This window comes from Tiliqua scincoides, chromosome 9, assembly GCF_035046505.1.
Source record: "Tiliqua scincoides isolate rTilSci1 chromosome 9, rTilSci1.hap2, whole genome shotgun sequence".
In the NCBI taxonomy this organism is placed as follows: Eukaryota; Metazoa; Chordata; class Lepidosauria; order Squamata; family Scincidae; genus Tiliqua; species Tiliqua scincoides.
The window spans coordinates 5,365,438-5,378,034 of NC_089829.1; the positions used below are offsets into that span (position 1 = coordinate 5,365,438).

Consider the following 12,597-nt stretch of genomic DNA (forward strand, 5'->3'; position numbering starts at 1 on the left):
CAGTCCATAGCAAAACGTAAGCAACTTTAAATTTCTTCACTAGGGTGGCTTGTTCTCATGCCACTTACTTCTGCTTTGAAACTTCATAATTTAAACATCCAGGTTCATGCCACACTGTTGGGGTCAGTTGCAGTAGTTTTAAAACAAATGTATAGAAAAATGATTTTAAAAGTACAGGTGGCCCCTTGTTATCCACTAAGGTTCTGTTCCTGAACCCCTTGCAGGTTCCGAATTCTGTGAGATATCAAATCCCGTAGATTTCAGGCCACCACTGAGCTCCAAACATGACCAGAGCCTTGCTCCAGTAGTGTCTGGACCTCAGAATGGTCTCTGAAGGTCCTAGCCAGTTTTCGGTTGCATGTGGCCTCATGGGCCCCAGAAAGGCCCACCAAAAGCATTGGAAGGCTCCCGAAAGCGTCGGAAGGCAAAACTGGGAGTCTTCTTCCAACACTTTCGGGGCCTTTCCGAGGCCCATAGAGACTGCACGCAGCCTCCATGGGTCTCAGAAAGGCCTTTGGAGGTCCTAGAAAGACCGGAAAACCATATGTGCCCTTTTAGGACCTCCAGAGACCATTCTGAGGCTAAGTGCAGCCGCCACAGGCCTCAGAAGAGCCTCCGGAGCACAGCTCCAGTCACCTCCAGAGGTTTCAGGTTGTGTTTGGAGGACCTATGTTGAGCCAAATCTGTGAATCAAAAACGTGCGGATAAGTAGGCTCAACCTGTATCTCAAAACATGCTGGCCGTTGCATATTTACTCGGAAGTCCTCTTGTGTTCAACGAAACTCAATTTGCATTGGAGTGTAGCCATAATGCAGTATGGGAAACATAAGAACATCCCCACTGGATCAGGCCGTAGATCCATCTAGTCCAGCTTCCTGAATCTCACAGGGGCCCAACAAATGCCCCAGGGAGCACACCTGATAACAAGAGACCTCATCCTAGTGCCCTCCCTTGCATCTGACATAGCCCATTTCTAAAATCAGGAGGTTGCACATACACATCATGGCTTGTAACCCATAATGGATTTTTCCTCCAGAAACTTGTCCAATCCCCTTTTAAAGGCATCCAGTCCAGATGCCATCACCACATCCTGCGGCAAGGAGTTCCACAGACCAACTGCACGCTGAGTAAAGAAATACGGTATTTTCTTTTGTCTGTTCTAACTCTCCCAACACTAAATTTTAGCGGCTGTCCCCTGGTTCTGGTGTTGTGTGAGAGTGTAAAGAGCATCTCTCTATCCACTCTGTCCATCCCCTGCATAATTTTGTATGTCTCAATCATGTCCCCCCTCAGGCGTCTCTTTTTAGGCTGAAGAGGCCCAAACACCATAGCCTTTTCTCATAAGGAAGGTGCCCCAGCCCAGTAATCATCTTAGTTGCTCTCTTTTGCACCTTTTCCATTTCCACTATGTCTTTTTTGAGATGCGGCGACCAGAATGGGACACAAAACTCCAGGTGTGGCCTTACCATCGATTTGTACAACGGCATTATAATATTAGCCGTTTTGTTCTCAATACCTTTTCTAATTATCCCAAGCATAGAATTGGCCTTCTTTACTGCCGCCGCACACTGGGTCGACACTTTCATCAACCTGTCCACCACCACCCCAAGATCTCTCTCCTGATCTATCACAGACAGCTCAGGACCCATCAGCCTATATGTTCATTCATTCATTCATTCATTCATTCATTCATTCATTCCACCTTTATTGGCATAAACAATTGAACAAGAAAACAAAATTAAAACATTCAGGGTAGCCACCAATCATTGATCAGGCAAAGAAATATAGAGGAATTTACGCCTTGACAGTGCCTTAAATATATATTTTGCTACATTTGATGAGCGGCACATCAGCCTATATGTGAAGTTTTGATTTTTTGCCCCAGTGTGCATGACCTTACACTTACTAACATTGAAGTGCATCTGCCATTTTGCTGTCCATTCTGCCAGTCTGGAGAGATCCTTCTGGAGCTCCTCACAATCACTTCTGGTCTTCACCACTCGGAAAAGTTTGGTGTCGTCTGCAAATTTCGCCACCTCACTGCTCAACCCTGTCTCCAGGTTGTTTATGAATAGGTTGAAAAGCACTGGTCCCAGGACAGATCCTTGGAGCACACTGCTTTTCACCTCTCTCCATTGTGAAAATTGCCCATTGACACTCACTCTCTGTTTCCTGGTCTTCAACCAGTTCTCAATCCATGAGAGGACCAGTCCTCTAATTCCCTGACTGTGGAGTTTTTTTAGTAGCCTTTGGTGCACGACCGTGTTGAACGCCTTCTGAAAGTCCAGATATATAATGTGTACGGGTTCTCCCGCATCCGCATGCTTGTTGACCTTTTCAAAGAATTCTATAAGTTTCGTGAGGCAAGACATACCCTTACAGAAGCCATACTGACTCTCCCTCAGCAAGGCTTGTTCGTCTATGTGTTTTGAGATTCTATCTTTGATGAGGCATTCCACCATCTTAGCCAGCATAGATGTTAGGCTGACTGGCCTATAGTTTCCCGGGTCCCCCCTCTTTCCCTTTTTAAAAATAGGCGTGACATTTGCTATCCTCCAATCTTCTGGCACCGTGGCCGTTTTGAGGGACAAGTTGCATACCTTAGTCAAGAGATCTGCAACTTCATTCTTCAATTCCTTAATAACCCTTGGGTGTATGCCATCAGGGCCCAGTGACTTATTGATCTTTAATTTATCAATGAGGTCTGAAACATCTTCTCTTTTAACCTCTATCTGACTTAACTCCTCGGTCAGGAGGGGCCGTTCGGGCAGCGGTATCTGCCCGAGGTCTTCTGCCGTGAAGACAGATGCAAAGAACTCATTTAATTTCTCTGCCATCTCTAAGTCTCCTTTTATCTCCCCTTTCCCTCCCTCACCATCCAGAGGGCCAACCGCTTCTCTGGCGGGTTTCCTGCTTCTAACATATTTGAAGAAGCTTTTATTATTTCCCCTTAATGTTGCTGGCCATGCGTTCCTCATAGTCTCGCTTGGCCTCCCCTATCACCTTCTTACATTTCTTTTGCCACAGTTTATGTTCCTTTTTATTCTCCTCATTAGGGCAATACTTCCATCTACAGAAGGAAGCTTCCTTGCCCTTCACAGCCTCTCTAAGTTGGCTGGTTAGCCATGCGGGCACCCTCCTGGATTTAGTGGAACCCTTCTTTCTTTGCGGTATACACCTCTGCTGGGCCTCTATTACTTTTTTAAGCAGCCTCCATGCACTCTGGAGAGATTGGATTCTTTTTACCTTCCCTTTCAACCGCCTTCTAACCAGCCTCCTCATTTGAGGGAAGTCCTCCCGTTGAAAGTCAAGAGTTTTTGTGAGAGATTTGCCCAGTATTCTTCCCCCGACGTGCACATCGAAACGGATCGCAGCATGATCACTGTTCCCCAATGGCTCCATAACATTGATATCTCTAACCAGGTCCTGAGTACCACACAATATTAAATCCAGAGTCACCTGTCCTCTGGTGGGCTCCATGACACGCTGCTCTAAGGCACAGTCATTTAGCATGTCAAGGAATCCGGTCTCCTTTTTGTGACCAGAACACAAATTGACCCAGTCAGTATGAGGATAATTGAAGTCCCCCATGATTACAACCCTGTCCCTTCTTGTCACCTCCCTGATCTGTTTCCTCATTTCAAGGTTCCCTTCCGATTTCTGGTCTGGAGGACGATAGTATGCTCCCAGTATTACATCGCTCCTCAGGCCTGGTAATTTAACCCACAGAGATTCTACGGTGGAGTAGGACCCACCTTCAATCTCTACTTTGCTGGACTCTATCCCTTCCTTAACATAAACGGCTACCCCACCTTTTTAATGTTATGCGCCAGCAGTCTGGTTCCATTCTGGTTCAAGTGAAGCCTGTCCCTCTTGTACAGGCCCCGCTTGTCCCAAAACGTTCCCCAGTGGCTAACGAATCTAAACCCCTCCTCCCTACACCACGGTGTCATCCACGCATCGAGACCCCTGATCTCCGCCTGCCTAGCTGGCCCTGCGCGTGGAATAAGTAGCACTTCAGAGAACGCTACCTTTGAAGTCCTGGCTTTCAGCTTCCTACCTAATAGCCTAAATTTGGCCTCCAGGACCTCCTGGCTACATTTGCCCACGTCGTTGGTGCCGACATGCACCACAACCGCTACCTCTTCCCCAGCACTGTCTACCAGCCTGTCTAGACAAGAAGTGATGTCCGCAACCTTCGCACCAGGCAGGCAAGTTGCCATGCGGTCCTCACATCTGTCGCAAACCCCCCTATCTCTGTTTCTAATAATCGAATCCCCCACTACAAGAAGCCCCCGACCTCCCTCCCGCTGAGGAGTATCCTGAGTGCGTTCAGATAACGGGCCCATCCCCTGGAGAAGGGGTCCCCCCTAGGGGATTGTTTCGCTCCTCTTCAGGATGACGTCCTCCAGCCCCGAGACTTCCCACCCGGGCAGCTGAGGAGCTGCACGCCTGAGGTTGAGACGAAGCCTGATCGTCCCCGGAAGTCTCCCCATGGGCCTTCTCTGTCTGCCTCTGCTTCTCCAGGTTGGCCACGAAGGCTTCAAGGGAGCGGACACGTTCCCGGAGACCCTGGAGCTCCTTGCACCGAGGACACACCCATGACATATGCCCCAGAGGCATATAGTCATACATGTGGCACTCGATGCAGAACACTGGATAGCCCCCGCGCTGCTGCTGGCTGTCTGACTGCATAGCTTTTTTTTTGGTTTTTATTTAAGGGTACTTGAAAAACCCTACACTGGTTTGCTGCCCTCTTCTCAAGGTAAGAGAAGGGCGGTGTCTGGGGCCCTGGCCTCCTCACCCTGCTGCTGAACTTCTGCGCTTCTGCAGAGAGGCTCACGCGGTGGCAGGCACTAGCTTTATACCCCTAGCTAGCTCCTCCTCCCTCCCTCCTTGCTGATTGAAAGGGGGGCTGGTCTTCCCAGGTGAGATTACAAAAGCTCAGGAAGACAAAAGGCTGTTAATGGGCTTAATCCACACTTGGTTTAGCCTAATGGGGCTCTTCTCACCTCCTACAGGTCAATGACTAGGCTAAAATTACACTGGCTGGGTGGGAACTGACCCTTCCTAGGTTCTTACCCTCCTAGTTAGCTTCTCTTAGGCTGGACTGTTTTTTAACCTCAAGCTAGTTTTTATTTGAGTTTGTTTGTTTATTACTCTCACCTAGATCATGTGTCTCAATTTACTGAACTGTTTAGATTATGTTCTAACTTAGATTAGGTTTAATTTGGGTTAGGTATAAGGTTAATTTAAAACAAAGTAGAAAAACTTGCTTTCCACTTTATCCTCCTCTGTTTTATTTATTTTTCCAAGTGCCTGATCCTTGGGCTCTTACTCACGAATAGGACTCTGCTCCTGCCCAGAGTAGACCTATGTACACACGTATTTAATTTCTATTGCCCTCACCTAGCTCCTGTGCCCCACCTTGCTGGACCTTAGATTCCCTCCCTTAGGTTAGATTAGGTGCTAACTTAGGTAAAGCTTAGGTAAAGGTAACTTTCAAAGTTGATTTAAGGTTGATTTAAAGTTAGAAGACAAGGAGTTAAAAAGACAAAGAGAAAGCGTACACTTACCTTCTCCTTCTCGTCGTCGTCCTCCCCTTCTCCAAAATTCAGAGGTCCACTTGCCTTCTCCTCGCCCAGATGCTAAACTCGCTGTGTCTTACCTGACACTTCGTTCGCAGAGGCACTTGGTGTCCCAGAGGCCACGCGTGCTTCTGCAGAGAGTCTATCACCTACTATCTCTTCCTTGGAAATGATGAAGGCCTAGGCCAGCCATTTTCAGTCACTGTGCCATGGCACACTGGTGTGCCATGAACAGTCTGCAGATGTGCCATGGGAGTTTGGGGGAGGGTCATTGATTAGTAGGGCCATTGGGGAATCATGGTGTGCCTTGTCAATTGTCAAAACACTGGTGGTGTGCCTTGGTAGTTTTAGTGGCTTGTCAGTATGCTGTGAGACAAAGAAGGTTGACAATCACTAGCCTAGGCATTAGCATATGCCCTTAGGGAAGTTTCTCAGTTTACTTCCTGCTGAGCCTGATGCTTTTTCTAGTCTAAAATCTTTTGAACCAAGTTTCAAAGGCAGCATCTGAGAGCTCCTACTGATTCTGTTGCTCTAAGGGAAGTCCTGGAGCTGTGCTCCTTCTTGACTCTGTATCTCTGTTTGTGCTGTTGATGTACTAACACTGCACCCGAGTATCCACAGGGAACACATAGTCGATTATGGTTTTGAGCAGACATGGATAGGCAGGCACGTGCACTGGTTGCCCTGTTTTAAGGCCTGGCCCTCTAACATTAGTCACATCTTGAAACCTTCATGTATGTCCGTGTTTTGAAGAAGGGCTTCAGGGTGGCTGTCTGAAGTGCTTTTGAAGCATAGTGACCAAACTTGCAACCTTCTTTTTTGCAGATTCTGGGCGTGAGCTGGTTATTACAGACCCAGTGATCAAGAACCGGGAGCTCTTCATTTCAGACTACGTTGATACCTACCACGCTGCTGCCCTCAGGTAAGGCTCAAAGAGAAGCTTCTAAAAGGCTCTGCAGAGACCAAGAATACTGATTAAAGGATATCATTCTTTTTTTCCACTGTTATGGCCACCATTGAGACCTCTGGATAAACCCCCACTCTGCATTAATTCTTTTTTTTTAACCATATCCAGTAATTTAGGTAATCTTTTGATTTTTTTTTTGGGTAGACATTTTGAAATGGATATTTAGATCCTCAGTGAACTTGTATGTTGGTGGACAGCGGTATGGTGGAAGGGCCTCAATTAGATTGTCATACGGCCCTTTATGGGAGGCAGCCCTTAGAACTTCACCTGGTACAGAATGAAACCCACTGAATGATGGGGTGAGTCACCGGAAGCCTGTTATAGAGCTGTGAAGGCCTGGGAGATAAAAGAAGAAAAAATTGGGACAAAATCCCATGTTTTCTTCTATCTTCCTTCCCCGAGACTTCTTTTCTCATTGGAAATGTTTGGAAAACAATGAAAAGGCTACTTAAGAAATATTTTCCATATTAAAATGAGTGAAATGTTTTTTACCTTAAAGGTGTTGCTATATTATATCTTCCTTTTATGTCCTGCAGTTTGTTTTCTAAGGATTGTGTCACACTAACTACAGCATGAGTTCTTTGTACATCTTCCTGTCACCTCTGCTAAACCAGTGTGTATTTTTTCTGTTTCTGGAGAATGCTGACATTATCCAGTATGGAGAGAGAACTGTTTTTAAGTCCATTTAAATAGAGAATGTTTTGCAGGCTCCTTAGCCAAAAGGCTGAGAAGCGAATCACAGGCTCCTTTTCTGGTTAACAGAAATATTTCTGGTTTTTATTTCCATGTTTTTATTTTCTTCCCTCCTACTGTAGGAGTGATCCTAGATCTCTGCTCCACTCCCCCTTGACTTACACACTTGACAACAACACAACAGAAACGCCAAAATGCACAGTGAGCAATAAGACTGTAAAAAAGAAACCAACTGGTGTGGTGGCGGTGAGAATTTTCACCATATTGAAGGTCTGCCTGAACACAAAGGTCTCTTAGAGCACAAACTCAAGACCACCCCTGCTGTATCCAGCAGGCCCACCTAGTCCAGCACCATATTTTGTGGAGTAACAGCAGTTCTTTTCTATTATGGGATGCTCAAAATGCATTTTTCCAGTGCTTGTCTCATCTCCTCTAAGGCATTGTGCATTCTGGAACAAGAATACCTGACAGATCGCCCGTTTCCATTCGGTTAGGCCTGCGCAATTGGGGCTGAAGTATGGGGGAAGGATGAAAAAATGAGATGAGATTCCCACAGTGCTGGGTCTGCCTGAGCTGTAGAACATCTTTCCTGGAGAGGCTCACTGGGCCCCTTCACTCTTTTCCTTTGCATGAGCGGCGAAGCCTTGGCTTTTTCAGCAGAAATTTCAACTGGGAATAAATAGCGTGGGTTATGTGTGTAGCTTTGCTCCATTGATTAGTGTTTTGTTTTTAGTATTCTGTGACTCTGGCTGTGTTAGGGTTGTTTCAGTACAGCAGGCCCACCGTAACTGCAGATTCAGAACCCATGGATTTCATCAGCCGCAGGTTCCAAACTCATAGCTGCACCCCACTGAAGACCCCACAGACACAACCAGAATTTTATTCCAGTAGCATCTGGGAGACTTTCTGAGGCCCACTGGTGAAAACTGGAAGTTCACTTTAAAACCTTCTGGGTGGCATTCTGAGACTTGTGGAGGTCAACAGAGGCCTTGGTGGGCCTCAGAAGTGTTCTGGGCATGACCAGAACCTTGTTTCAGTTGTTTTCAGAACCTCCAAGTGGTCCAAATCTGTGTATGTTGGAATCAGCGGATTTCAGTATTTGTGGGGCTTCCAGGAACAGAACCCCCATGGATATCAAGGGCCAACCTGTATTATCTTTGTAAGTGGCTATGGTGTTTGTTTTTATTTTATTAGGGTTTTTGTTGTTGATATTTTTAGCTGCCTTGAGACCAAGCAAGATCAATTGGAGGTCTTGGTCCCAAAGCATTCCCACCTTTTGCTCATTCTCTCAGCTGTTGGAGACTGTTTCATACTCCCTTTGGGAGTTAGCCCCTTCATTATTTTTGGTGGCTTTCTGCTGATGGATTAAGATGGATTAATTTTGCTCTTGCTGTTAAAATATTGATTTTAATTACATTTTAGTTCTATGAATATACACTGCTTGGGTTGCCCAGTGCGTACAAATGTACAAATCTCCGGATTAACATATTGGGGTAGGCACAGCTTCCATTTTGCTTTTCCAGAATAGCTTCTTTAAGGTGTGAAGAACAGCAGGGAGTAATTAGCTAGGCATCAGGCAAATTGCAGACCAGTTTTAATAAGTCCTGCCAACTGCAGCACCTGAAGTGGCCCTGGGACACTCTTACATGGTCACGGCCAATTCCAAAGTGTGCATTTGTAATATTCTTATTGGTAATTTGATTGTATCCACCACTTCTGGGCAGAATGATACACTTGGACCATCTTTGTAGTACTGGTTCCCACAGACCCAACTTGAGAAGAAGCTGGATGGAGAAAGGATCATAGTGGGTTGACCCACCCAAGAATGACTCTAGCCCTGCACAGTTCCTGATCTGGTGGGGAAGAGCACCCTAATTGTGCCTTGTGGGTAGAGGAGGCGCAGACCAACTGCACATGATGAGTTTGAGAGAGATGCAGGCCCAGCTTTGAAAACAGTAGGAGTCAAAGAAGTGAATTTGGCCTGGCTGAGTTCACCATTTTGTGCCTGAACTCCTAATTTGGGGTGGGTTTATGTATTTTCCTCCCACTACTCCACTTGCAGACTTGTGCCACTGCAAGCACATTATTATTTTAACAACCACCAGCCTTAAAGCCTGAGACGTCTGCAAGTTAATTTGTCAAGGTTTAGATGAGTATCCCTCTGGAGTGCACCTGGAATTTACCCATTGGAGCATGCACAGCATCAAACTGGGGGTGTAGGTAGATCTCTTGTTCGACACAGGGCATAGGATGGTGAAAGGTTTGTAATTTTGTCTCTGTAATAAAATTCTCATTTTATTTATTTAATGTATTTATACTTTACCTTTCCAAAAGCTCAAGGCGGCTTACAGTACTCAATAAAAAGAGATAAATAAATGGAGTGATTTCAAACAAGCTTGCCAGCCGCTCAGGAGCTCTGAATCTCCTCTGCCCCTGCTCTGTATGCCTGGTCCTCCACCTCCCACTGAGGGCAAATTGATGGATTGCCCTCTCTCCTCTCATGAGAGCACACCGTTAGTCTTCGGGGAAGAAGTCACTGCTTGCAGTGAATTCAAATGAGAAAGCTGTTGACATTGTGCATCTCATTTTCGGGCTTGCGGAAAGAGCACATGGATATTGTCAAAATGTGAACCAAACAATCTCCCTGCCGATACTGCTCAGATGGCATTTTAAGCAAAGCCATCTGGAGACATTTTTTTTCTCTTTTCAAAGCCAAGCTGCTGAAGCTCCTTCCTTCCAAGTCAACTCGGCTGCAACCTCTGCTTCAGGGGAAGGAAGCAAACCTTTTGATTCGGCTTATTACAGGGCTCTTGTGGGTGTATGTGTGTGTGCTTTTTCCCCAAAGATAAACCAGAAAATTCCACCGGGGCGCTGTCATCCTTCTGCAAAATGTCAGAGTGCTTTTCATGTCTTGAGGAAGATAGCTTACCCGTCTGAAATTGGCAAGCTGAGAAGGGAACATGAGCTAATGTGAGCCTGGCTGGCTGACTGGAGCCAGGATTGTAATGTAATTGTCAGCTCAGATATGAAAGCTGTGTGGTTGTGTGATTTTCCCAAAGAATGTTTCAAAGCAGTCCTCTTGCGTTGTTACTGGCTCTTATTCATTATGATAGTGTGGGGAAGATATCTCTGATAGGTAGATAACACTGGAAGAAATAAGTGACTGTGTGATATCTTTCCAGTGCAAAGGTGATGTACTATAAGTAGCTTTTTGAAGAGCTTGGCAGCAGTCACTATGACGCCTTTTAAGAAAAGACCTGCTGGATCATTCTCCCAGCAACTGGTATTCAGAGTTATAAGACCAGTTGGGTAAAGGGGGCTGATTCCTTCCCTCTCTTTTCCTGCACACCAAATGTTGTGGTAATGTTCCCCCCCCCCCCAGCAGATACCCCACCATTTCATGGCTACTGGTTTGAACACACTGAGTCCATATCAGGCTATCTTGCTGGTTCCATTGCTTTTTTAATTTGTAAACGTATCACCTTTTGCATACCTAGGGAATCCCTCAAGTATGCAGCAACCGCTGTGGTGTTATGGGTAGCCATCTTAATGTGTTGCTTGATCTTGAAATCAGCATTAACTGCTGGATGACATATCTGTAACTATGACCACTTGGTAACTGCATCTGTGGAATGAGCACTGTGAGCAAGAGGAGTGAGTTTACAGTGGTGTCCGCAATTAAATAAGCCATCACCCACCTAGCAAGGCTAATGCAATTTTTGTCCTTCTTTCTTGCAGGGGGAAGTGTAACATCTCCCATTTCTCTGACATTTTTGCTGCTAGAGAGTTTAAAGCTCGGGTGGATTCCTTTTTCTACATCCTGGGCTACAATCCAGAGACGAGGTAAGTGGAATGCCCTCTGTCCACTAAGGGAAAGGTCTAGTCACATGGTCTCCTGATGGAATATGCACCCATATGGACCTGCAGTGGGTTGAGGGAAGCAAAAGAGGGACATTGCTCCCTTTCCTTGTCATTCATAGGGGAGGGTAGCACATTACATCTATTTTCCATCAGTTAGTGGATTTCTGGGCCTTTTAAATTTCAGTCACTGATATATAAAAGTCACTCAGATGCCCTAAATGTTTTGTATTTCTGAATAAAAATGTAGTTGTTCATCAAGATTTCCAGATAATGCTGGAAAGTCATGGTCCATCTTGCTTGATACTCAATGACTGTAGCTGTTCTGCAACCCTGTTCCTTATAATGATTCTGTCTGGAATTTGAACCTGGAGTCTTTCACCTATGAGCCCTGTGTTCTTCCTGAGCTATGGGTCTGTTTTAGGATTCTGCAGACTTCCCCACTCCAGCTCCTTTATAGATGTCCCAGCTGTTGATCTGAAACTGCAGTAAGGTGTCTTAATTGATGACCAGGTATCACTGGTCTGGGTCTTTACCAGAGAGAGGACAGAAGCACAAGTATATTTTAGTTGTCTTATTTCAAGTGCCTTAGTTGTCTTGAGCAGCCCACTTTTTGTGCATGGCAATTTGTTCAAGTTGCTCGGGTCTGGTCCATAGTCAAGCCGGTATTTCGAAAGTGTCTCTTCTTTCTTGTTTGCACTAGAGATGATCTGAACTACAGTACTTTCAACCTGGTTTTCCCAGTAAAAGTAGGAGTCCTGGGGGCTTTAGCTCCTGACATCTGAACTCAGGATCAGTTTATATTAGCAGCATTTGGTGTCCCCAAAAGTTAGTTCTGTGTGGTCAGAATTCTGGCTGACCACACAATAATGGCTACATTACTGTTTGTGTTGCAAAGTACCTACGTCTCTTCTGCACTTATAATACAGAAGATATACTGTATTATAAACTCCTAGTAGCAGAGACCAGTCCTCATAGTTTATAAAGCATCATGGTACTCTGTTAAAAAGCAGTAATACCAGTACAGGTTGACCCTTGTTATCCACAAGGATTCTGTTTCTGGACCCCTCATGGACATCAAATTCCGCATGATATCAAATATGTGAATTTTGGGGTCTGCTGAGATCCAAATGTGACCGGAGGCTGCAAGTAGCCTCCACAGGTCTCAGAAGAGCCTCCAGAGGCTTCAGGTTGGGCCCAATGTGGCTCAACAGGGGTCCAGAGGACCCACGTTGAGCCAAACCTGCGGATCAAAAATCTTTTCTGCGACCAAGTTTCTTGATGGTGCAGTATTGAAAATTCAGCCAACTATGTAAAAGCTGTATTTGGATGTTGTAGAGGCCCAGCTGCTCAAAGAATTTGTAGTGGTCACCATGTTGTGGAGGCAATTCTCCCTCAGCCTTAGTTTCCCATCTGTAAAATGGAACTTAGTAGATAAAATGGCTGATTCAGTCAGTCACCACTCAGAAAATAAGGATGATGTATGTATCC

At 45.6% G+C, this 12,597-nt stretch overlaps 1 protein-coding gene across 1 annotated transcript in view; it reads left to right on the plus strand.

Annotated features, from left to right (window-relative positions):
- The window catches only part of RERE (arginine-glutamic acid dipeptide repeats), a 284,124-nt gene that overhangs the window by 130,531 nt on the left and 140,996 nt on the right, over nucleotides 1-12,597 (plus strand). Inside the window, exons 5-6 of the mRNA XM_066637389.1 lie at nucleotides 6,414-6,510; nucleotides 10,987-11,091. Of these exons, the coding sequence (XP_066493486.1) occupies nucleotides 6,414-6,510; nucleotides 10,987-11,091 (202 nt within the window). The remainder of the gene's footprint in view (nucleotides 1-6,413; nucleotides 6,511-10,986; nucleotides 11,092-12,597) is intronic.